This window comes from Tympanuchus pallidicinctus, unplaced genomic scaffold, assembly GCF_026119805.1.
Source record: "Tympanuchus pallidicinctus isolate F22 unplaced genomic scaffold, pur_lepc_1.0 scaffold23, whole genome shotgun sequence".
Classification (NCBI taxonomy): domain Eukaryota; kingdom Metazoa; phylum Chordata; class Aves; order Galliformes; family Phasianidae; genus Tympanuchus; species Tympanuchus pallidicinctus.
In genome coordinates this window covers 3,106,057-3,132,394 of record NW_026294740.1, presented here as the reverse complement: position 1 = coordinate 3,132,394, position 26,338 = coordinate 3,106,057, and the positions used below count along the sequence as shown (strand labels likewise).

Here is a 26,338-nt window from a genome sequence, read left to right as displayed (position 1 = left end):
ATGGGGGGGAACACAAAAACCAGACAAAAAAACTGGACAAAAGTATTACAGGTTGTAACAGGCTTTGCTAATTTGGTTCTTTAGGCCACAGGGAAAAAGTCCCATTTGCAGAGTTGAACGTAAGTAGAACAAAGCTTAGAAATGCATCTGTTCAAAAATTAGGCACATGTTGAGAAATTAGCATTCAGGTTAGTATCTTTGGGGTTGTGGGAGGATGTCAGACAACTCATCATTCTAATGCACTGAAGTAGAACATGAGGACTACACTGAGAGCTCTGAAGATAAACATCTGCAACTCTGGGTATTTTGTTTTCCAGTGTAGGCATTTGCAGAGAACAGACCAAGGGAATGAGTTTGATACAACAGTGACTTTGTAGATTTTGAACAGTGATTAGGCTTGGCTGATGAAACAAACCTTTCATCAAGCAACTGAAATACTTTGCTTAGGTGAAGGTGTTTCCTTTTAAGCTGTCGTTACCTTAACAGGAACCTGGTGGGTTTGCTCCATGAGTCATTTTTCAAGGCAGCAATACAGATCCTAACACAGCTGTGATGTCATTAAAAGAAAACATGCCAACAGCAGTGTTTTTGACATTTCTGTGTTGGCCTCACCGAGTTCTACTTCAGGAATATCACAGAAATGAATTAAACCTCACAATAGTACAGAAAACTTTATGTTTTTTTGGATGGTCCAGAGTAGCAATATTGAAGTTGCACAACACCCTGCAGGTGTTTTGGACAGGAAGTTACAAAACTAGAGCCCAAACAAAACTGGAATTGGAGGAGGAATGCTGGACTTAGGCTAGAATAATTGGCTTCAATAAAATTGCTCTGGGACTTTCTATATATCTGAGTTCAGAAATAAAGTTTTCTGACTCACATAGAGAACATTCAGCTTCCAGCTCATCTTGGACCCATCTGCTGCAATGCTTATAAAACTGCTCACACAGCATATAGGTGTTTCTTAGAAGCCCTCCATTCAAGGAACACAAGGCCATCTCCATCAACAGTCCACCCAACTGCAGAACCACCCGCCCTGTCCCCTCCAACCTGCTCCTTAAATTTATATAGGAAACACTGCATATTTCAAAGCGTGGCTCAAACCAGCATGCTGTGCTCAGGCTCAAAGATTCCCTCCCTTTTCTCCTATCCCAGTATCTTCTACCTGCAGTGTTTCTCAGTTTTCACTGGCAATGCCAAAGTATACAAAGACAACATTATCTGATCCAGAACTTCAACAAAAACAAATCCACCAGAGTCCTAAAGCTACTTGAGCACTGTTGTTTACAAACAATTAAAAGGAACAATGATAACAGCTAATGCATAACTTGGAGAAGGGCAGAAAAGGTCTGATGGCAGCAGATTTTTAAAGCAAGAGCTCCACTTTACCTATCTAAGCTATTGGTTACCTGAGTGATAAGGGCCTGAGTGTGAAAGATGTTGAGTATGGTTTTGTTCTTTTTTTACCTCTTGATATTAAGAATACTTGACAGCATTTAGTACTTCGAAGGACTGGGTCCTGGTTTTGCAATCCAGTTCAGATCCCAGGCTTCCACTGGTTCAAGTGCGAGACTCAGCACTCACATCAACAGAGAACTCTACTTAGAAATGCAGGTCCTGATCATGACCTTTAGTCTCCTCTAATGATTTCATAAACCCAAGATTACCCAAATTTGGACTTGGGGTAGGAAACGGTGCTGGAAAAAAAAAAAAAAAAAAAAAAAAAAAAAAAAAATCAACCTGCTCTGAAGAAGGGTTAAAAATGAAAATAAAAGAGCCCAGATGCTAAATTAAGCAGAAGAGTTAAAAACAAACCTTTCATTCCCAGACCGCAAGACTGAGGTGACAGAACAAGGCAGTGTTTCACAATAACTGGTCAACAGTAAATTTCCTGAATACTTCACACAATTGAACTAGTTTAATTACTGAGGCAGAATAGTAGAAAATCCCTTTCATTTCAAGCACTTGGAAGCCATGCCAAAACAGGGTACAGTAAGTGATTTCTAAGCATTTTGCTTTCACCTCAAAGCAAGAGAAAATACACAGTGCAGACCCTTAGGTGAAGTGGTACTGCAGGCTGGTGCACAACTGTGATGAGCTGAAGCCATGATGCACACACACAGGATTTCAGCTGCAGCCCTTTGTGAAGCAGTTTTAAAAGCAAACCCAACAAAAATCAAATAGTGTGACTGCTTTTTCAAAGATGATTTTACATGGTAACACAGTCATACTGCGCTAGGGAGGAGCTGCCAGAGAAAATAAATAAGCAAACAGTGCTTGAAGTACACAGCCATCAGGGTCAACTCCTGCAGACCACCACTTAATAAACATATCTAATCTTCAAAATCACCCTCTTAGAGCTGCTTATAAACATGCAGGTTTTGTCTGTATCACTACTAAAAATAATTCTCAACCATGAAAGGCAGAACAAAAAACAGCAAGGCCCCAGAACACTTCTTCAGAAGGATGTTGGTTAATCTATATTTGTAAATAATAAATTCGGAAGTCTGGGATGTTTACAAACTTGTTAATGACTTCTGTTTAAGTAAATCAGTGGAAGGTCTCAGCAGCTAGCTCTGCCTTGCATCAACTTCAACAAGTCCACACCACACAGAAGCAGTTCCAGCAGGGGACTCCAGCCAGGCTGCATGGGCTGCATCCACACGTTTGTTTGGCTGCACAAGAAACGTCCTTACACTCACTGGGAATCTTTCTATGTTAGCAGCATGACCTGAAACACAGAGCTGGGTCAACCTCCTCACCCTTAGTTTGAAAACACGGACACTTTGTAACCTCTCAAACACTCGGATTTTGTAGGTCCCGCACAGCACCCTATGGACAGAAGAACTTTGTTTTGTTGTGGTCATGTCTATCACCTCACCTTGGGACTTAGCTCCTAACATCAACATTTTCGGCAGAGTTCCATGTGATGTATGCAAGTGAATAGAATCAGAGAGGCAGAAACAGCTATCAGAAAGTACAGAACATTTTTCATTTGATGCGGTCTTAACATTTATCTGCGTATGCATCCTACCATATTTCTTTGTTTGAAAAACGCACTGGAAGGGGAAATGGAGAGAGGTGAATAAAGCAAAGCAGCTGGGAAGGTTTGCTTTTAGCTGTTCCTTCAGATGTGGGCTGCACAGAAAGCAAGGCAAATTCCGTCTATAAATACAGCAAAGGCCAACCCGCGGCATTTTGTGGCCCGCACAATAGCAGCGCAGATGAATGAAAGTTCAACACTCTGCTCTTCTCAGCCCATTTAGAAACCATTTCCTTTAGCGGTCAGACCCAGAAGTTTGAAAGCTGCTGCAGACAGGATACCTGAATATTTTAAACCACAGACATTTATCAGCTTGTTTTGTTTTGGTAGAAGACTACTTTCCATGACAAAACTACTACTGAAAAGCGTGGCCATTTCAATCCCGGCACAACCTCGCAAGTACTAAGAATGGGATTTTGTAGATTCCAACTGCCTCCACGGAGACTCATAACAGTAATTAAATCCAGCAAGTATGACAATGGCTGAAAGAGAGGTTGTAAAACTTCCTGAGGATCAGCTGCAAAACCCAGCGGTAGCAGAAAGGAGGGTCCAGCAGGCTGGGTTTGGGAGTGCGACTCACAACTCTGCTGGACGAGACCCTCCGAGTCCTTTGCTCCTGGCTTTTACACGTCCTGCACTTTGGTACAGATACCTGCGTTGTCTGTCTGTCTCACTGTGTCCGAGGTTTCTCAGGTAATAACAGTATATTCAGCACTACAGGCAAATACTTGGTTTCAGCTCTTCATTATAAACGTCTGTGTCCTTCTAACCCGATCCCTTATCTTCATAATATCACACCAATAATATGGCATAATGACAGAGGGGTACGGTGAGGTTTGTATTATTAACAGGTACATTTAAAACTTACACAGAGGCAAGCTCTGAGGGCTCCCACTACGTTATTATGCAAGTTTATTCTCATCATTTTCTTGTCCCTTTGGCCCCTCTCGTTCTCCCAGGGTACAACGCTGCTGCAACTCCTTGCACACTGACTTTCATTCACCTCTGCACTGGGGTGTTTTTGCCATCAGGTCTTATAGCACCAACGTTAGCAGTACCTGCGTGTCTCAGTCACAAAGTGAGATGGGCAAGGACATGACCTGCCTGCATTTTGTAGAGGCAGCCCCATCTGAATGGCTGGCTGTTGGCTTCATTATGTTCTCCCAGAAAGTAAGCAGCTCCAAAGACACATTAGAAGGAAATTCACAAGCTCTAAAAGTATTTCAAGTAGGTCAAATCCTATTTACAATTTAAAAATACTGCTTGAAAGAGACTATGGCCTGCAGTATTTGTGGATTGGTAAGTAGGAAATGCTCAGTGGCAAATAGCAGAAAATACACTGAAATCACTTGTCTTAAGGCAAGATGTTGTACAACAGCCTCATTGTAAGGGCTTCACAAATTAGATGTGCTTTGTAACAGGTTGCACAGATGTTTTGTCTAGGGGCTTCCACCCACCATTATACATAGTATGAAAAATTAAATTAGTTGTAATATCACTAGTTGATCCAGCAGTTTATCAACCAGCACTACACAGCAATGCCCTAAGGTACTTTCAGTCTGGCTTTACAACCTAAGTTATGATCTCAGAGTTGGCTGTAAAGTTGGGAGGGCAAAGTTAACAGGGATCTGTATGAGATGTGATTCAGCTCATTTATCTTCAAACAAATCTACAACAGTTTTAAAATATCCATGTTTCTACATAGCTTCAAGTTTTAGTTACTTTCAGAGACTTTTTAATTAATATTTACAATTACAGCATAGTTGCTATTTTGCTTTAATCTTCTGTGTTACCCCGCTATGCTGTGCTATTATTTTAAATATAGCAGCACAATTGCTGCTGGTAATCTTCTAGTTATGTTACCACTGTCAGCCACGGAAATGGTGTCAGAATTCACAGTGCCAAACAAAATAGTTTTCAAGGTCTGATTAAAAAAAAAAAATAAAGCCTTTGAAACTCACAGGGCTGCAATATTTTAGGAATAAACAAGAGCAGGTGACCAATGATATGTACTTATTTGTGCATACAATGGCGGGCAAGAATAGAGAACAGATCCAAGCTCCTTTACCCAGGCTGTAATTTTTATCATTCTTAATATTACAATTCTTAATGCTGCTGTTTTAAAACCCTGAAGTACTCTGCACAGTTTGTTAGAAGGGCCCTTCAGCTGTACAGTAAAGACTTCTGGGAAAACAGTTACATAGAAATTGATGATAATAAGGAGCAATTACTGATTTTGTACACACAGCTAAGGGTGCTCACCTGCTTCACACAGATAATGAAAGGTGGAGTTGCTTCTCTGAAGTGACATATAGGAATTTTTGGTTTTGGTCTCTCCTGCAAGCAGAGCAGTCAAACAGTTCAGCAGCACAAACAGGCACTTGTTTTAGTTTTAGGAGCTACTAAGCAGTAAAAGAGGAGAAGGGAATTTTAAGACCTTATTTTTAAATAGTGTACATGATCACGTTTCCACTCACCATTTCCCCAGTCATTTCAAGAACCCATTACTTTCTTTCCATTACCTTTCAACATAATTGTTTTTCTTTGAATGAAGTTATGCACTACATTACACAGATCTTAATTAAGAGCTTTCTGCTGTTGAAAGGAGCAGCTCTCATTCCTCTCCTTCAGGTTATCTGCCTTTTAGCCCTCTCCCCAAATGATTTCCTCTTGGATTTAACTACAAGGCAGGTTGCTATAACAGCCTATCACATCACATACTATATATATTTTTCCTGTTTTTCTTTTGAGCTGGTTCTACCCCTTTAGTGAGCTGAATCAGCTTAATGTGCCATCAGAGCAGGAGCAAAGCAGGCACAAGGCAAGCAGCAAATATAAAAGCAGAATCCTTCCCTTTTAGCTAGAGCTGTTAAATGGCTTATGCTCAACTAAACTTCAACAGGGCTCCAAGCTGCAGAATTTTCTAAGGATTCACAACAGTTTGTAGTATAATCTTATTTATGATTGATCTGGGAGAATGGCTACATGTTAGCAAGACATAAGCACAGATCTGCAACAGAAATGCCCATAGCATTACTATTAACTAGAGGTGATGAGTCATGTTCCTGGTCAAAATCCTCAATTCTGATTGCAGCTGGAAGCCCTCTCCCAGTACAGAGTCTGATTTTATAATTACTCTAGTCTAATCACAAGCTGCATCTGAGGAGATGCTCCCTCATCCCTCCCACAGCAACCTCAGGGTAATTTCATTCACAAGATAACGTGCTGGAAAACTTCTTTTGAGGGTTCCTTCTCTGCCAGATCAGCAAACTGAATTGTCATCCTTTAGCCACAAGACTGCTAGACCCAGTATAAACAAGGCAGTGGGAGTGCAGGGCTGAGGTCAGACCACCCTGCAGCTAAACCAGCTGAGCCACAGCATCAGACTGCACTCCCAAGGACCTGACCCAGTGCCCAGTGAACCTGAGAGCTGTCATGTCACTGACTGTTCGAGGGCCTGAATCCGGGTGAAATTACTCCAGATCTTGGAGCTAATTGCTATCATTAAATTAACAGTGTAATAAAACAACTTTTTCTACGTGATTTGTTTATTGCTATCTAAATATCATTATTCCTTCTCAGTGGAATGAAGTGTTTGTGCCTACAATTCTAGGCTCGAAAGGAGCCTATCAGTTAAAGTCTTATTTAGATACAGTATGACTATAATTAACCTATAGATAAGTTACAATTCATCACTGAATTTTTCTTCTACTTAGTAGACATTAGACTTTGGCCCATCATTAGCGAAATGCTCTCATCTAAAAGAAAAACCATCAGAGAAGGCAATACTTTATCCCATCAGAATATACATGTGTCTTTTTAAGCTGATTTCATTTAACTGAAATCCTGCCTGTCTGCTTCAACTTGGAAGATGACCCCTTGGGAAGAGGTTTGCTGCCATCACAATTTGTTAACAGTGGAAATACCATCTCACAAATCTTCGTGTTCTTCCTTCTACTTCCCTCTTCATTAGGGCAAGAAGTTTGTGTCTGTAAGTCCTCCCACTCATCCCTCTTTGTTCTTTCTTGTGAGGTCTAGAGGCATCTCTATAAAACCCATTCCTGAAGAATCACACCTTGTGCTGGTTTTGATCTGACCTGAAACAAAACTATTCAGAGACAATTCCTCTGTCACCATTACAGATGAGGTAGTCTCATTCAGACAGGGATTCTGGCTCCATAGTTGGCTCTGTGGTATTGATCTCCAGCTCTCTAGCTTCCTACACAGTCACGGCCTCCTTACCTCTAACCACCAGTCATGGTCTCCTACCAAAATGAGCTGCCATATCATATTAAACATTTGTGCTATATTCTTTCATCAGTTTTCTCAGAACATTTTCAGATCACAGCAACGAATGCAAAAGGAACTAACCTCAGATTCTTCATAAGTGTAGAATCCTTTTGCTATTTTCTTTTCATCAACATCGCAAAACGCAGTTACCTGGAGAAAAGGAAGCAGAATGGTTCAATGCCATTCTTTGCTATCAGCAGCTATTTCACTTGGTCGCCATGGTCTTCATGGAGATTAAAACATATTAAATCACTTCCATGTACATCTTAGTGAGATAGGCAATGTTTGGAGATGGCTATGAGCAGACTGTGTTTTCCTGATCGTGAAAACAGATGCTGTGTAAGAAAAAACACATGAGATCATTAACCTCACATCCTCAGCGACACGCCAAGCAAAGACAGAGGCTGACCTCCTCATTGCAGGACTTCCACCAAACACTTCAGATTTGATCACACATACCTGCCAGTCCAGTCCAAGCACATCACCTACTGCAAGATACAAGACACAGTGCTGCACTATTGCTATGGATGCTCTGGTAATACCAGCTTCAGTTCTCAGCCATAACACCCCAGGTCTGCTGTTTATCTCTAGATTTTGTCCCTATTTTTCAACTGAAAACGCCAGCAGATTTTGTTGTTTAAATACATACATTTACTGCTGTGTTTTTGTTATTCTTAATGTAGTTATGGAAGCATTATTTATAGCCCTTGTTGCCAAATATTTCACATTTTTTTAATCTGTATTCCCCACAAATACACAGGCATAGTAAATGCCTGCAATCCAAAATACACAGTGGCCTCATTCTGGAACCATTAAACCAAATGTCAGTAACATTTTGTAAGACTTTTAAAAACAAATGTAGCTATGTTTTCCTCTGACTTCCTTTGGATCTATCTGTATCATCTGCACAGAGCTTTTACACTGAAGCAGAACGGTGAAGGTATTTAAGGTCTTGCAGAAATCAATTATTCTGGTGAAAGCTGGGTAGCAGCTTTCCTATCTTTTTAATCGTTGCATTAAAAATTGATTAACACCACTTAACATTGGGAAAATTTGAACAGCCAAACAGCTGTATATTAATTTACTAAGTTAGAGAAGCTGCAGAAGGCTGGCTGGCTCTCGGTACCTACCTCCATCCCTTCCATTTTCCTCCTTTGCATAAGATATTTTATTTTACCTAAAATGACCTCCTTCTGTTTGCACAATAGGGGACACTGATGCAACAGCATTAGTGTCCTAATGCTGCACTTTTGCATCCTTTATTGGTTCACCAACAAAGAAAAGAACGTTAAGGAAACATTAATTTTCACTTTGGAGCTGAAGGAGGAGCTGAATCATGTTTCAGGCCAGTAAATCCAGACTGCTGCTCTGGGTGCTCCTGATGCAGGGGTCACACTAAGGACACAGCCCACGCTTCAGACTTTACAATGGAACTAGAAAGGGAGCGCAGGGAAGTACCAGGAAGCTAACAGACACTGAACAAAGTCTCTGTGGCTGGGTTAGACAGCCCTAATCGCAAGTAACTTCAAGCACAAAGAACCAGCACCTTCCCTAGGTTCTCTTTTGTCTCTGTGCTTGGACAAATTAATACCTCCCCAACTCTGCTTTCCCCAGCCATCATTATAGCTTACTGTAACTGAAAAACAGAAGGTGTGGCCTGTAGATGAGCAAGAATTGAGCATAGCAAACTTCATTCAAGATTTCTGCTGGTAAGTATCTGCACATCTAATTTTCAGTGGATTCAGCCACCTTAAATCTGATATCTGCAGTATTAGAAAAGAGGCCAGACTCCAATGGGCAAATCTTCTGACAGAATGTACACCACGTGGGTGGCCAAAATGTAAGTCAACAATTTTTCTGCCACACACTATTTTCCAATTAAAGAAAATCTGTCTGGAGACAAATTCAGGACTTGCACGCAGTTGTTTATTCAAGAAGGGGACTCAAGGCATCAGGCTTACTTGAGATATTTACGTTAAGCTGTTAGGTTTACCCATGTTGCCTGTTTCTCTCTTGCACTAACAGGCTCCTATCTTGCATCTCCTATGAAGTTCATCTACCCGTACAGGAGCTTCTGGGGAGGAAATTATGCACTATAAAAGCTACAAAACAGTCTCAAAAGTTTTTTTTTCCTTCCTCCCAGCAAAATAACTCATCTGCAATGCAACTGACAACATGGCATCATTGAAGCTTACATTTGTATATTTCCTTAAAACTGATGTATGTGCCTTCAGGCCACACATCAGTTTTAAGGAAATACACAAGTGTTTATGCATTTTTGTTTTGAACAACACACAAATCTGTGCAGGTACAAAACAAAATATTGCTGTTTTTCTCCACTAAAAATGAGATGACAGCTATCTATGTGTGATTCACAAGCTACATAATTACTATAAGTAATAGTTATAGGTTGTAACACACATTAACAGCGGTATAAAGGCAATGGAGAAAGCTTTTCCCTTCTTAAGAGAATATTTACGTGGCTCTAAAGATCAGTTATTTACTCAAATCTAGGAGAAAAAAATTGGGGAAGGTAAAAGCATGCCTCTGGCTGGTTCCTTTTAATAAGCACAGTGTGAAGGGACAGGCTTGGACTATCAGACCAAGGAATCTTCTCTATTGCATTCTCTCTCTGTCTCCTACTGCTCACACGGTCCTCCATGCATTTTAAACTTCTACTGACCTTCCTGATTCTACTATTTATAATTCTTTCACTCTTACTTGTATAAAGCCTCGGAAGCACGTTAATATACATCTCTGCAAATGTTAAATCAATTTTGGCTATTCACGTCAAAACAAAGCAAAGCAAAGCATTATAATGCAAGTTTAAATAGATACAAGTAATGACAAACAGACCAAGGGGCACACAGAGGCAGAAACATCTTCAGCATGCCATAAGAGGAACCACAAAGACAACAAGCAATTCTCAGTCACAGTCTGATTGACTTCAGTATCAGGATGTTGCTTTTATTGCACCCAGTTAGCATTACACCACAACAAAAGCTGCGTCTCTCTCTAAGTTCCCAATATGCATGTCATGCACCCATTAAAGACACTACTCCATTAAAGACATCATCATCTTCCCTCTTTACACACATACACACCAAACTTGCTGAAAACAACATTCATGCCAGGATCCAACACGCAAAATTAGCTTCTAAGTATTGAACGTCCAAAATTCCCCTTACTACATGCAAAATATAGCTGCCTTGAGACATAACGCCATGGGAACCACTGCAAGTCTCTTATTTCTCTAGGACACACAAGTAGGAAAGTTCTACCAGGAATTTTTCAGGTATGCATGCCTCACAATCTATACTGACAAAATGGCAGTTCAAAAAAAAGCACCTTCGTGTCTGCAAACAGCAGAGAAGTCTCCCTGCCGTATTTCAGCATGAAATACTACCTGTGGTCTAAAATAACGAGTGGTAGAATAGATCCTTCATTTTGGGATCTTTATACCTGGACTAAACTGAAGGTTTTAAAGTCCATCTGTCTCCCTTTGCTCTGTGAGCTCTCTTACTGGCTTCCTATCTTGTGCTCCGCAGTAAAGGTGGGTGCAATATTCTGCCCTTGATTTCTCTGAGCACTCCCCACTTCATTCTCTCATACTGTCTTTCACATACTACAAAAGTTAAGCATTTCTTGCTTTTGGGAGCATCAAGTACATGGCTATGGATGGCTTTAAATGGTAAACGAGCTAGGAAAAAGAGCATACAAAATACTTTCTTGAAGCTTTCAGTTTTGCCAGTGGATAGAATACAGAAGTTTCATGGGCTGGATGTGCACAGTGCTGTTTCCATGCCACTAATTAGCTGATGCTTATTTTGTCCTTTCCCCTCCTTTTCTGTTCACTACTTGAACTATTTTCAGCGATCGGAAATGACACAAAATGTTAATGCTCAAGTTCTCTTTTTAGCTAAAGTTTGACAGAGAATAAAAGAGTGGACAAGACAGCTCAGAAACCCTCCAGGCATATGGAGTGTCCCAAAAACATTTGGTTTCCATCTTCAGCTGCAAATTATAGACAAGACGGATGTGTTTTAAACAAAAAAAGGTCTGTTCGACTTCAGTCTTGCAGAAATGCTAATACTAAACCACTGTCAACTGTGTGAATCAAGAAGGGGGCAGACAGGAAACAGAATTTCCCTAAGAATACTGAGATCCTGGTAATTAATTCATAAATAAAAGCTGACTGGTTGAATAATTTTTTTCCTTGTGTTACTGTTTAGTAAAAATACTGAACCTTGGATCTTTGCCTGAACACTTTGGAAAAAAGGCATTAATTTACTCTTCACCATGCAGATGTCTAAAGGAAAAGACATAATATAGCTTAGGTGTTTTTTCTCCTTTGATATAGTCATAATTTAACTGAGACAAACAGACTAAAGTCATAACATGTTATTGAGCACAAATGAAGACTGCTGCTTCCCAGCATAGCCAAAATTTTGTTTTCTGAAAAACAGCTTGGCACGCAGCATTTCTTCCCCACACCCCAAACACCCCACAAACAACAAGTCAGCATTAGAAATAGAATTGGTTGTTTATGACGCTGTAAAAATCCTAGAAATGGATGTTGTTGTTTTTATTTCTTTTAGTGGATGTGCCCCACATTCAATGCAGATATTCCCAATTTGGGAAAAAACCCCACTGTGATTCCACATCCCAACTGAAATCAGTCTCATGACTGTTAATGAGATTCTGAATCTCAATCAAAGGATGCAGCAACCATGAAACAGAGAAAAAGTGACATTTCCACAAGTTTAAACTGACATATGAAACTAAATTTAGACAGTGGAATTCTACAAAGCTTTGGCAATTTGACTTGCATTGCGGAGTGTCTTAGAGACCTTTTAGGATCACATTGCTTTATAAAGGTCACATTCAGAACTGGATTTTCGGAGTAGAATGTGGTATCTGTACAATAATAGATTCTATTTGTAGATCATAGAATCACAGCATGCTTTGGGCTGCAAGGGACCTTTAGCCCAGCCAGCACCAACCCCTGCCACAGACCGGCTGCTCCCCTCCTTGAGCACCTGCAGGGGCACCCTCAGCTTCTTCGAGCAGCAGTGCAAGGGCCTCTGGATAAAGATCTTCTCCCTCACATCTGACCTAAATTTCCCATTTTTACATCTGTCACTCCTTGTCCTGACACAGCACTCTCCAACAAAGAGTCATCTAGGGGCTGCAAGGCCACCATGAGTTCTCCCTGGAGCCTTCTCTCCTCCAGGTCGAACACCCCCAGCTCTCAGACTGTCTCCACAGGAGAGGTGCTCCAGCTCTCTGTGCATCCTCACAGGCTCCTCTGGATCCACCCCAACAGCTCTGTGCCCTTCTTGTGCTGGGGGCCCAGACCTGACAGCAACACTTCAGCTGGGAGTAGAGGCAACAGCCAGGTCTCTTGATTGATAGCTAGATTCTGTATCTCTATTATTCTCATTATTAACAGTGTACCTGAAAGCTTACATTTTGTTAAAATAACCTTTAAAGAGTGAGACAGGAAAAGTATGCTTCTGATTCTTAAGAGACAGACAAGATGAAGCAACAATTATTTTCCACCTTTACTTCTATGGGATTTTAGAGTGCAAGAGTGGAGGATTATTCCTAAAAAAATTGAGGTGTTTTGGGACAAGTATAACATGAAGTTTAACTAGCCTCTTTTTACTGTTATTAGTTTAGAATAATAAGTTATGAATTATATTGCAAATTTTATGAATTTGTTTGTTGAAACTGCAGCAGCATAATCCTTTAGATAGAATTTGTACAAGTGAGATGTTTGAACTGCACAGACAGCCTTCTGCCAGTGACTAAGAACCATCAGTATATCTTCTACACTTTATTTCTAGCTGAGATGGATATTCGCTGTTAGAAAAGCTATGAATAAGCCTGAACAACAACATAAAACCAGGTTTTAATCACTACAGATAATATTAATTTCATCACAAGTTAGGTATCTAAAGGCAAGACCCCTAATTTCACTCATGATGACCATAAGCCACTTTCTGAAGCTACTTATTTCTGCTGATCTTTAAGAAAACCTCTGAATGTATCTGTAGGTAACGTGCTGGACTTACAGGTTAAGATTTGATTACTCTATGCAAGGCACTAAGATCAGGCTGCAACTGTATTGTAGCAGTACATGCATATTTGGCACGTACACCTGCAGCTGGGTGCACAGCCAGTAATTGATGAGTTAATGCTCTATGCAATATTTCAGTATCAAACTGAAGCATACTGCAGTATGTGTAACTATAACATCGACAGAAACAAAACAGTGTCACGGCCTGCAACACTGCCAAAGCAAATGTTAAGTGAGGGTCAGCTGGAAAGAATATCAAAATCCAGTTAATTAGAACCACGCTGTCTGTGCCAGCACACCAGAGAATTAAAAGTTGTTCATCAGTGAAGGAAAGGCAAGCTTTGATCCTTCAGCAGCTAAACAGCACAAAACCCAATGTTTTTCTTGTCCTTTTTATCTTCTCTGCATCTTCAAATTATCACTGTGTTTGCTGCACAGGATGTGAAGTTCTGAATGAGTCACCTACAAAATGAGGTGGCAAACGTAGCACAGAGCTAGAGAGCTGTTCTGTCTTAGTGTCAACCCCTATTTAAGCTTGGCATTAAAAAAAAAACCAAACAACCCCAAGACCTAAGATGGTGGAACACTGCTACAACAACATCACAACTCAGTTTCCCCATCACATCTCATAAATTCCTACTTGCACAGCATTAGCATAGTTTCAGCTACCATCTCTTCCCTTAGAATTTATCTCCTAATTCTTATTATTTGATAGATAATAACTTGCAATGGCTGTTAGTAAATGAGAGAAATTCACTAGTGCTTTTTTTACGTGCACACTGCGCTGCATGACCAAGATAGCTGAAAAGATCTAACAGACTGATCTGTCCTCTTTGACTGAGGGCAGATTGGACTGACTGGAGACAGAGCATTTAATATTATTTCATCAGTTCACCCATTACCACACGATATCAATGACAGACTATGGTACTGCAACATTAATCTGGAAATTCAGGTTCAATTCTTGGGTTGCACATCTATTGTGTGAGTGCTTCCCACTGCTAAGCATTAATTTCAACTGCGGATATACACAGATTCCTTCTTTTATTCCCACCCCCCTCCCCCCGATGTGTGGCCTCTGGTCAACTACATTAACCAGGTTTATGTATACATATTTGTCATTTTGTCTTCCCACTTGCATTTTTAATAAAGGAAAACACATTTGGTAATAAAAATCAATGTTCTGTGGCTTTTTATAAGAAGGTCATTTGACATTAGCCCTAAAGCCTTTATCTAACAAAAAAAATATTCCACAAAACAATATTCTATAAAAGCAAGGGATTTAAACTCTGATAAACCTCCACCCAATTAGTGACCTCCACATTTTCAACTGTAAACTGCACAACATGTACAGCACTTCTTGCATGGCCCCCCCACAGCCCCCTCTTTTTCAAAAGGAGGTTACAGCCTCACCGCTTATCAAAATGCAAACCAGGCTGCTCAGGTTTTGACAGGGACCCACGTAGTATCCAACTAGGAACTGGGCAAACGAAACAAATACATGTATGAGTAACCCTAGACGAGGTAGTTCAGTATTGTGCCATGCAAAGTGTTACTTGATTCACCTGGTGTACCTGGCTACTGCAAAGGTTAGTTACACATCAGTACCACAAGCAACGATAGAGTGCCTATGCTACTGCTATGCTTAGTCACCAGCAAGCAGGAACAAGAATGTCTATGTTGAGCTACACACAGTATGCTCTAGATAACGTAATGGAGCATTTTGAAAGTACAAGTTCATTAGAGTATTGAGAATTTTTCCAATTTACACTGGTAATATTTTCATGAGAATGCTACTACAACATGTAGGAAGAAGCAAGTGGTTTTGTACAGGTTTTACCATCCTTAGTAATGTACCTTTTCCCGATTAGCTGGTGACAAACTTCTGTAGAGCTTCTTGCCTTGCTTGCCAGCATTCCAAATAGTGAATGATGTCCAGGAGCTCAGGACTCTATCCTCAAGAAACTTGACTCGGTGATTCCAGATGGTTTCCCTAAAGAATTAGAAAGAAATATATTATTTTACATATACACATCCACACAAACCTGATCAAAACAATTCACACAGAATACAAAAATGGCAGCAATTTCCCAGGGCCACATTTAACTGCTGGAAGAAAAAAGGAAATTCTGTGGAAGCCCTTGGACAAAAATCATTAAGATCAGAAATCATAGCTGTTATTTTCAAGAACTTTAACATGGTAATCAAATTCAATACCAACAATTCCAACTGCCCATCAACATGCTGTTTGCCCACTGCCAGACACCAGATGAACTGCCCTATAACCCTGCAGTACATACAGGCTAATCCCAATTCTTCATGCTCCACTTGCCTATACATTTATTCTTCTTTGTCAATCCAAGCTTCCAATCTCACAAATTCACGACTCCAGTCTAGCCAAATAGGCAGCCCAATGCTGCATGTAAAGTCCAAACATTGTTGTACTCAGCTCAAGTCTTCAAAAAGTCAGTTTTCAAAGCTCAGGATCAGTAGACATTGGTACAACAACAAATAAACAATGAACTGCAGAAGTTGCATACAGCAATGGAACTACCAGCCCTTACACACAACTCAGCACTTGCTAATAGCGCACACGTTAGACCAAGTGCTTTTATTTTGAAGCCTTCCAAGTATTATTCAGCAACAGTACAAATAACCAACTATGCCTTCTATGCCTTCTTTTGAAGATGACCTTTTTAAGAAATAAAGAGCAATAGAATTTATTATCGCTTTTACTTTTGAAGAAAAAGTGCTATGCCTTGTGAGATACTTTAGAATATACTTTAGAAACGACCAAGCTGGCACATGCCTGGGTCAAATTACACTTCAGGTCTTCAGATTTGTAATACATTTCACAGTATGACTTAAGCCAAGTGGTTGAGGTAAACAGCAGTGAGATGAATATCAAATGATGAACCATGTGTCTGTACAACGAGTAAGAAGGGAACACGTAATATCCTTAAATGCTGATGGCTGGCTGGGATCTTCAAAGGTTCAACATACAATCTCAGCAAGAGAGGACAACTTCAAGGCAAGGATTACATTCGTATCCTGTACATCCTAACTGACTGAATTAATTCAGTCTCACAACTGTGACATTATTCTTTTCTTTTGTGCACACCTCCTATCACTTTCAAACATTTAATGTATTAAAAAAAAAAATCTATTCCCACCATATAATGTAATATTTTAGACTACATAATTTACAATGGTTTAAAGAAACCACCTGCTCTCAAGAACATCTGTTTAATGTTCAGAGTTTACATCGTATTCATTAACCAGGAACCTATCTGATACTTACAAACAGTGCTCCAGACACGATACACCGATTTCCTTAATTTATGGTTTGACAGACAAATCTAATGGACATCTCTTGAACAAGACACTGTGTTGAAAAGTAATTCTGTCAGAAATTCCAAAAGGCATCTAGTTTCTTATCCTTGCTGAAAACATTTCTTCAAATGGCTTTTCCACTTGACTATAATGCCAGAACACAATACAGTTTAGAACAATTGTTACCAATCATTCTCCAGCTTTAATAGCCCTTGTGACTCAAAATGTACACTGCTTTAAAAAAAGCATTCAGGACTAACTCATGCATTTATGAATAGTCATTCTCTGAAATTAAGCACTAACAGACTTGTTGTTTCCTTGTCTTTGGAAATACATATTTTTCCTACCAATACACCTTCGACACAATTTAAAGCTCCATGATTTTCTGACATTATTGAGTTCATATGGAATTTATGCATTTTCCAAGAATATGTTGTTCCTTTTGCTTTAAATAAAGCTTCTAATTAACAGGTCAGCACAGGTTATCACAGGGCAGCTGCAATAAGTTTCAACCTCAGCTGTCTACCTGGCCAGGCCTGATTCCTGGTTTTAAGAGCAACTTGCCATATAGAAATCAAAAACCATTCACAATTTCCTTGATAGTAAGAATCCAAACTGCACAGGCTGGCAGAGTCATGAAGAGGAGCAGTTCTGAGCCATTCTCATCAATGAATCAGGCTGCTCTCTTCTGACTATCTGCAGTCCTGTATGCATCCATTGTGATTCTCTTACAGAACCGTACACATGCTACACACAGATTTATGATGATCTGGCATTATGTCTCATCTTAATTTTATGAAACATTTTCAATTTTTTTCTTTTTGTTATGGATCATCAATTTCTACAAAGGCTGCACTGGATACTATTTTGTCATTCCAAATGACTTTAACGAAGCATACCTCAGAGGCACAAATATACACAAGGATAAAATTTGAGGCTATTAAATTTATTACGTAACAATTTCTACCAAAAGTTTGTTAGCAAGCTTTTCTTACATCTTAACAATGGGAATTTTGTTTTCATTTGTGCCACTCCTCCGCAGCCCTCATAGCACACAGGCATATGGATTCTTTCTGTGATTATTAGCCAGCTCCTGAGAGCCTGCCTCACTTCTGCAGGAGATCCCGAGCACAGCCAAATCCTTATATGGCTGCTTAGCACTTCATCACTGATTGTGGTGCGATAACTTGGAAAGAACTTCTCACACAAATAAATGTGCCCACGAAGAATTAGCCACTCCATATAAAGTTTTGAAGACTGAGGCCGTGCACCAGCACTTCAACTAACGGAAAAAAAATCTTGGATTTGATTGCAAATCTCTTCTAATGCAACCACAAGCTGCATTCCTGCTGCAAAGCTTTAGCTGCTGCTGGCATCCTCTGACACTTCCATTTTTCCATGTTCATTACAGCATGTTATATTCCCAGAAGGAAAGTTAAGGGAAAGAACTATGAAGGTCAAGTATTTTTCCAGAATCGTGTTACTGGAAATTCTAGAGCTTCTGCGAGTTTCTAAAAAGGAAGATTGTGGCTTTACACGTAAATGGAAAGGTTTGAAAACTGATTTCGCTTTGAAATGTGACTTCAGAAGAATAACAGTGCATTATTTTCCAGAGGTACTTCAGAATATGTCCTATTGACTTGAGCAGCACAGTCAAGTTTCTTTCCTTCTTGAGTTTTAACAAAGTCAAGGAAGGGGAGGAAAAAAACAGGCAGCCTTCCAAGGGTAAAAGAGGAATTATTAGCAAACCTCCAGTTCTGGACCAAGCCTCCTGAAGATAGAGCTGATATGGAGAAGCTAGTCAGGGCACAGGATCACCAGCAGCAGAGCCAGGGTCAGAAAGAATCCAGCAAGGCTTTCAATCTACTCACTGCTAGATGGCTAAAAGCTAGGAAAAATAACTGAAATTAATTCACTTTAAAAAAAAAAGATTAGGCGTCATTGACCACGAAGACTAACAACTGTGTTTTCAGAGGCTCTACAGCAAGCAGCAAGAATGGCAGAGTTGTTGGGGAGAAGCCTAGAATTTGATATTTCTGTGCACTGACTCTCAGCAACTTCTCACATTCCAGCTAACGAGCACTCAAAAATGATCAGGCTGAAGCAGACCTACTGACCCTATCTTGTATACGAGCGTTACACTGAGTAACGCGAGTGGGGAGTAAGCAAACTGCACTAAGAATGTGAAACTCAACATTAACTAGACTTCTGTTTGAACACAACAGCACTGTTAGACAGCTTTATTTAAACCCTAACAAATGCTTCTCTTGAATGAGAATTTTGGACTTCGTAAGGGAAGCCAATATATACAGCAATTATGAATTTCTTCTAGCATCACTATGAGACGTTCTTATGATGAACTACTATATTTACTATAAGCCCAAACTGAAAATTTCACTTTGTTGTTGTTTTTAAATTGATTCCCATATCGTATGCACCCTTTTTAATGAAAAAGTTAAGATATATCAACACTTAGCAATCTGGAGCTACAACCCTGAAAATCATTCAGCAGTGTGAGCCCAGATGGTCATACAGATATGGAGTCAAGGGGAGGCGTTTGTTTTTGAGCTTTAATTACACCACCAACAACAGACTTAATCTTTGTGAAAACATGCTCTTTATGAACAATATCTCTCACGTGTTGAAGCAAAAAGTAGCTCCTGGTGTGTCAAAAGGGAGAGTTTCAGTTACACCCTTTTGGTTTCTGGTTCACCTAATTTGCCACATTTTTGGACGTTTCCAGAATAGATAACTGGGATTCCTGCCTTGAGGGATAAGGGAATGCCATTTTCCCATCATTTAAGAGCCAGTGCAGGTGCAACAGATGGGAACTGTAGCAACGTGCAAAGCATGCTTAAAGAAAATGCCTGAAACAATCTAGAAGTTGTACAAACCGATTCTCACAGCTACGTTCAGATTTCATGTTATTACATATTCAAATAGCCATAAGCAAAACCTAGAAGCTATCATTATTCTACATCATCCCAAAACAAAGCTGCTTTCACCTACCACCTCAGATAGGATTAAAGGCAAACACTTTGGTAGTAGCCTTTAGTATCATTTCCCAGCCTCTTCTCAATCAACAGCATTTTTCTCAGTCAGAAGGTGGGACACAAACTCTTCTGATTACAGAAGCTGGCACCCATTGTAACACACCTCTTTAATCAAAATCCTTGCAGTACACATTTTTTTCCTCATTTCTTTCATTTTCCCGTCATTCACAAATGTCAGACATACATTTTTTAACTTGGAAAATCATTCTCATGTGGTATGCCCACTCAATCCTCCTAAGCTATGCAGTCTGGAAAGAAGAAGAGGAGCCAAAATTCTGCAGGATCGACATGAGGGTATTCATTCAGTGGGTGAGAAGTGTGCTCCTCAGTCCCCTGCAATTATTGCCATCCCATCCACCCTAGTAATGTAACAATGGAGCTCTGTTAAAGTGTGTGCTGACCTACTGACTGAATACAGGAGTCAAGAAACATCTGCTCCATTCCTATTTTGAAATGAAAGATAATGTGACAATAAAAGCTATATGATTTAATGTCTGAGCTCTGTTAAACCTCACCATAACGTTTGACTCCCTCTCCCCTCCTTCCCCCCAGTGAGGTTACATAAGTGAATCAACAGAGCAAAGACAGATGTACAAGTACTTGTGAAATGTAAAAATACAAGCCCAGTATCCTAAAGCAGTACTGAAACTGTAGGCATTGATTATCATCCACAGTAACGCTATAAATCTGACCTTCCCTCTACACGAGGTCCCACATGCTACTCAGGTGACACCAGACAGGAAGAACAGCTATTCAAGTGAATAGCCTCTGCCAGTGTTTTTTTTATTCATGGCAGGATAATAGAATTTTATATGAGGTGAATCTCACCTGATAGATAATCCAGAGATGGAAGAACAGAGAACTTTTTAATCACAGCAAGAGCTGGAAGAACAGACTCCTTCCAGCTAGCTTTTTTACAGCTAGCTTTGCATGCAGAATTCACAGCCCTTGCAATCCACAGGAAATTCAGAAATGAATCCTATTTGAACCCTGACCATACTGGTGAATAAACTGATTTTTTTGGTCGCCGTTGTTCTGTTGAACTTTATCTGAACTTATTAATTGCTGCACTATATCGTACTACTGAGTTATTACATTTACACTGTTAATAGGTTCTATTAATGTCTGAGTTCATTTTCAGGTCGTGGGTCATTAACTGAGGCATGGTTTGCATTGTGGCCTATTTTTCATGAAAGGCTTATTAACAAAGACAGAGACTATCAATGTTAATGCCATTCGCTTTTCAAGAATCTAATGAGGTCATTAGTTTTCATGTTTAATTGAAGTGCCAAACGCAGACAGACGATAAAAATGCAGTTGACCTCATCTTTACTACCGTCGTGCAGGAAAACGTTACGACTGCATCCGCTCCTGCTTATTTCTGGATACATGTTTTTGCAAGAAATTAAGCAGCCATTCCAATGCTCATCAGTGATATGAGACCATGCCTCAAGTACCTCTAAAAGAACTGAAAGTGTGTTCAAACTAAGGGCCTGTTCTTTTGCTTAGATGACACTGGAAGCTTCTAGTGCCTGACACCAATGGTTTTAGTAGACTACGTAATATGGGATATTTCTGCAGAATAAGCCTGTACAACATTACATTTGTTCTGAGCACACAGCACGTGAAATTGCTACAAGTTATTTAAGCATGCTTCAAATTTTCTGTATAAAAGAGAATCTCCCAAATCTCAGTGGGAATCTGACCCTGTTTTCTGCATATCTTAAATTTCTCTTGACCAAAAATTTGTAAATTGCTACAAAGATTTCCTACCTGCCCCAACTGTCTTCATGTGCAACACCACTTAAAGACAAGTACAGTGTTTTATTGCTCATATTTTACCATACTGACTTTTGTCTTGCAATGCAGTACATTGTTTAATATACAGTTCATTTTTCTCCCCTTTAGCAAGATAAAGATCTATGAATTTTATGATGTTTTTATTACACACCAAACTTACCGTAGTACTTCTCACTATAATGCCAACTCTGATATTCTGTCAGATCAGTGCAACAGAGCCCTGTAGCACAAAATACACACACCCCTAGGATAGAAGCTGTAAACTGAGATAATATGATTTAGATCCAAGAGATACAGTGTGGGATTTTTTTGTAGTAGTAGTAGGCTGAAGTTTCCCAAATCTTGTATCATTCATCCACATTCAGCAGGTATTTGCCATATACTTTAGATGAGATTTCAATGAAAGAGCTTATATTTTTGTATGCATCTAATGAAATCTAAATACAGCCTGCACTTTGTTCAGATTCTGTCACACACACACACAGCATTTAATATTTTAGTCTGATACCTCCAGGGAGAATGCAAATAAGTTTTTCTTCCTGTTTCACAGATACCTTCGCCTTTAGAAATCTGTTCCAGAAAGATCCCAATCATAGGAAAGGACTTAAAGAGCATTGTTTACCATTATGCATACTAAACTAAACAAAACTTTGCTTGCCAGAATAGCTTTATATATACACTTTAACAAGTTTGAATATGTGGGATCATGCATTTTCACTGAATAGCAATGAAAGACATTTGTATAAACTGAAATCAGTTCACAATAGGATGCGAATGCCCGTTGTCTTTGCTGAAGGACTGTATGTGCACCTTTGCATAAACAAACTCTATTAACTAGCTCCCAACTCTGAAACCAGACATAAACCATTAAAACTCTCAACTTTCCTGTAAGTGCCACTTTTCTCTCAATGTATTAATCTGGTTCCTGGTTTATCACTCCCATATCCAGGCTTAGGCTAAAGCTGAGAGTGCAACGGCCAATGACAAAGGCAAAGTGTCAGAAAACTGCTCAAGTAAAACACCCCAACAAGACAAAGGCTGCGGGAAAAGGCTGAACATGTGTTACAAATTGAAAGTGTAAAAAGGGCAAATTAGGGAAGACCCAATTTCAATGCTAAACCTTTGTGGCGAGTCCCACAGCAACGCACACTGTAGCATTCAGGAACAAATGCTGGCTAGTTCTTTACAACTTAGGCAATAAGCAGGGGAGCATGCCAGTATGAAGAGATCTTACACAAGTTCACATTTGTAAGTTTGCACAAAATATTGTTAACAATACTACCAACAAAAAGCCAGCAGGAAGAATAGCTAGCCCGCCTTCTGAGAATGAGACGAGCGAGGCGCCAATTTGGACATGCAAGCTGCACATCTGAAACAGCTTACAGTGTTTCCACATTCTCACAGTGTGTTGTAATTCAGGGTGCTTGTGCCACACAACCTTGTAGATCTGAATAAGCAACAGCTTGCAGTAAATTCAGAACAAACTCATTTCCAAGAATAAGATGCTTTCCCACAGATAGAAGCAATAGTCTTCCAAGAGTCCCAACATCCCACGATGCATGGCTGAAAAGTTTGTAACTAGCTGCCAAAGCCATCATGCACACAAAAGGAAAAACCAAATGCCAATTAAAAAAAAAAAACCTTGTGTTTGTTTACAAAATCCAAAGAGTATCTTCCATTTGTTTGGAATGACTCTTTGAGTATTTACAGTAATAATATTGTGATATACAACTAAAATGCATACAAATGTTTTACTAGTCAGTGCTACAAAGCCATAAACAGGACTGACTGAAGAGTGTAAGTCATTCATCAGTAAGAAAACAGTTTACGTAATTACCACTGTAGTTTGGTTGTGAGACTCTTAAAGGATAACAAAACTCAAACATTTCACTAGTGTCAAAATGTAAGAGAAACACTTCTTTTGTCATGACTTTGGCTCAACTTGCATTACTTCTGATCAGAAAGAGCACTTTTGATAGATAAAGCACTTGAAAGAATCAGCAATCGACAGTTTAGCTTCATCTTGAAGGGTAGAACAGCACTGTAAAGGCAGCAGACAGCTTACAAGAAAGCACCTGAGAAGATTACTCCTACACATCCTCAGAAGTATTTTTCAAACCTTGTTATCTGATTTAGATGCTTTAGACTTTTTAAAATATGAAAATAGTTTTCGTAAATGCTGCAATTCTCAGATCAAAGATCTGGTTTTTGTTCACTTTCCTAAGGAAGATTTTTGTTAGCATTACAATAGGTTCTGTATATTTCCTTAAAACCAAGACAGTTTTTTTTGAAATTAAGCTTTAAAATAAAAAATATATATATGTGTCTTGCATTACAGCTCATACGGTAGAAATATAAAAAGAAAAATCTTATTAGTAATTTTAGTGTAATGCAATTTTTTTTTTTATATATATATTTTTTGCAATAATCTGCAAAGTACTGAAGAAGTTATGGCTTCACTGCCATGTTCAGTAGATGAGAAACACGATCACATTCAGTATTTCCAATTGCCTTAAGGGCAAAAAATGTAAATACTTGAAATAAGCAGAGAGGTTATTTGGGCAACTTGCAGAATCTGAAGTGATAAGATACCGAACTGCCTCAGCGGAGTGGATGGGAACTGGAAGCTGAGAAAGCACTGCTGTAATGCAGCCACCAAAACTCCTGATTGCTCTCACTGTACCTGTTGTGAAATTATTTCAAGAATAATTGCAGAGACTGAACTATTTCTTGGAATATTTGTCCAATGTTAAAATGCCTTCACTCCATGGGCATCAGCACCAAAGATTTCTATTCGTAATTTCAACGCCAGCATTATAATATGTTCCTCAAAAACAGGTTATAACAAAACAAAACAGGAAAACTATCCTTCCATCGGTAAATACAGGATGTTATCAGCATATTAAGATTTCATTGCTCCTCGGCTTTCTTGTTTGTTTTTAACAAAGCATTTGTTAAATGCTAATCATTCAAGATGAAGCTGATTTTTAAGTTCTACAAAACAAGCCTCAACTTACTCAAGGACAGAATGAGTTGCAGCCTGTGGATGGTAACGGTACAGCAGAAGGCAATGGTTCACTCGAAGGACTTCACCACCCTTCTGGAGATGTTTATAAAAAAACAACAAGTCTTCTGGAACACCCTGGAAGAGAAGCAGTTCTTTCATACCACCAAGTGACTAGTTGCATCTAAGTATATATTTTATATATTTCTAATAAATGAAATTATTTCTGTATATCTCCAGGAACTTACCGAACGCTTCGCTAAGTAAGCATATCTGTACAAAAGACAAAGCTACTAAATAAGCAAGCAGTGCTGTTTGAAAATGAAATATATCTGACCATAAGGACATAAATGGAAAAATAAATGGTCTCATTTTGACAGGGAAAAGCTTGATGCAGATCAGTCCCAAAAAGAGAGAACCCAGCTGCTTAACAGTTCACAAAGCCTCAAAAGTGCCAAGCAACCAAGTAATTTATTGAAAGGGAACAGTGACTTCAGAAGAGTGGGTTGTTGCTTTTTTTCCATTTTAATAGAATTAATCTTCTTTCTTTGGTTGCCAAACACTGGTCTCTACTTAAGAAAGGTGAATCAGGCTCCATAATAACAGACATGAACTTTCAATAAAAATAAAAACGGTTGGAATGAGGCAGCATTTGAAAAGTAAAGCATCTTTTCTTGCAACTTATTGCCACGTCATGTTCTTCATAAGGAACTGCAAGCAACAGTGCTGAAACTGCAGGGAAGAATCCTCCTAGAACTCTGGAGCCCTCAGGCTCCCGAAAGAATAGAAATGCCATAATCATATGCAGCATTTTTCACCCAAAATCAGAAAATCTTCATGCCAGAGACAGTGTGTCAGAAGAACAATCATATGGCACATAGTACTTAAGTGTGTCTTACATACCGAAGCATAAACCCACCTTTAGTGATACAGCCCTGCAGTAAAAGTAAAAAAGCATCCATCTACATTTTGCAGTGAAGCAACTTCTTGAAAATTTGAAGTTTGGCTAGAGCATCATTTTTCCTATGTTTAAATACAGTTTTTTCTTTCCTCCAGTGGAGTGTCTAAACATTCCCATAACTTTACCAGGCTGAAAATCTCTGATAGAATAATTTTGCCAATTAAGTGTAGAGTCAATAAAAAGCTGAAAAGCAACACAACAATGTGAAGACTATAGAGAAGGAATAAGAGACAGAAATTGATTTGTTTCTGTAGGAATAATGAGGGGGTCAAAATCCTTAAATGTAGAGATTTTATTTCAACACACACAAAAAAATAATGAAAATCCAAGGGGAAAAAAAAAAATGAATTGAATTTTTTTTTCGCCCATTACCACAGCTTCTGAGTTTCTTCCATAATTAAGAAAATGAGATTCTCTAAATTAAAGCTCTGGATACAAAATGCCTATGTGGTTTCTTCTGGCCCTCTAGTTACAACAGTAACACAGTTCAGTGCCTGTTTTTCATACCCACCACACTGAGTGCTGGTGTCAGACAGGGTCTGGACAAAGCAGTCAAGGGGGGAGGAGAGGGGATAAGGCAGAATGGCTTTAAACCCAGAAAACAAATCCAAAACACTCAGTCGAACACATGTGTCTTGCGAGAAATCATAACTAATTCAAGCTTTGTACTTCACAGCTCCAGACCTCACTGTATAATAGATTGATTTAAGGCACTGAATTGGACCCTGCTCCCAGATCCACAAATAAAATTGGTTCCATTCTGTCCGATTGC

At 39.3% G+C, this 26,338-nt stretch overlaps 1 protein-coding gene across 9 annotated transcripts in view; it reads right to left on the bottom strand.

Annotated features, from left to right (window-relative positions):
* The window catches only part of B3GNTL1 (UDP-GlcNAc:betaGal beta-1,3-N-acetylglucosaminyltransferase like 1), a 112,772-nt gene that overhangs the window by 2,094 nt on the left and 84,340 nt on the right, over nucleotides 1-26,338 (bottom strand). For 4 of the 9 annotated variants that reach the window (XM_052687975.1, XM_052687974.1, XM_052687977.1 and 1 more), the window contains exons 8-12: nucleotides 24,619-24,743; nucleotides 15,273-15,408; nucleotides 7,415-7,483; nucleotides 5,306-5,380; nucleotides 1,704-4,221 (exon numbers count right to left, since the gene is read on the bottom strand). In XM_052687975.1, the coding sequence (XP_052543935.1) occupies nucleotides 4,111-4,221; nucleotides 5,306-5,380; nucleotides 7,415-7,483; nucleotides 15,273-15,408; nucleotides 24,619-24,743 (516 nt within the window). In that variant the 3' untranslated portion in view covers nucleotides 1,704-4,110. The other 5 variants (XM_052687981.1, XM_052687978.1, XM_052687980.1 and 2 more) reach the window with 3 other exon arrangements.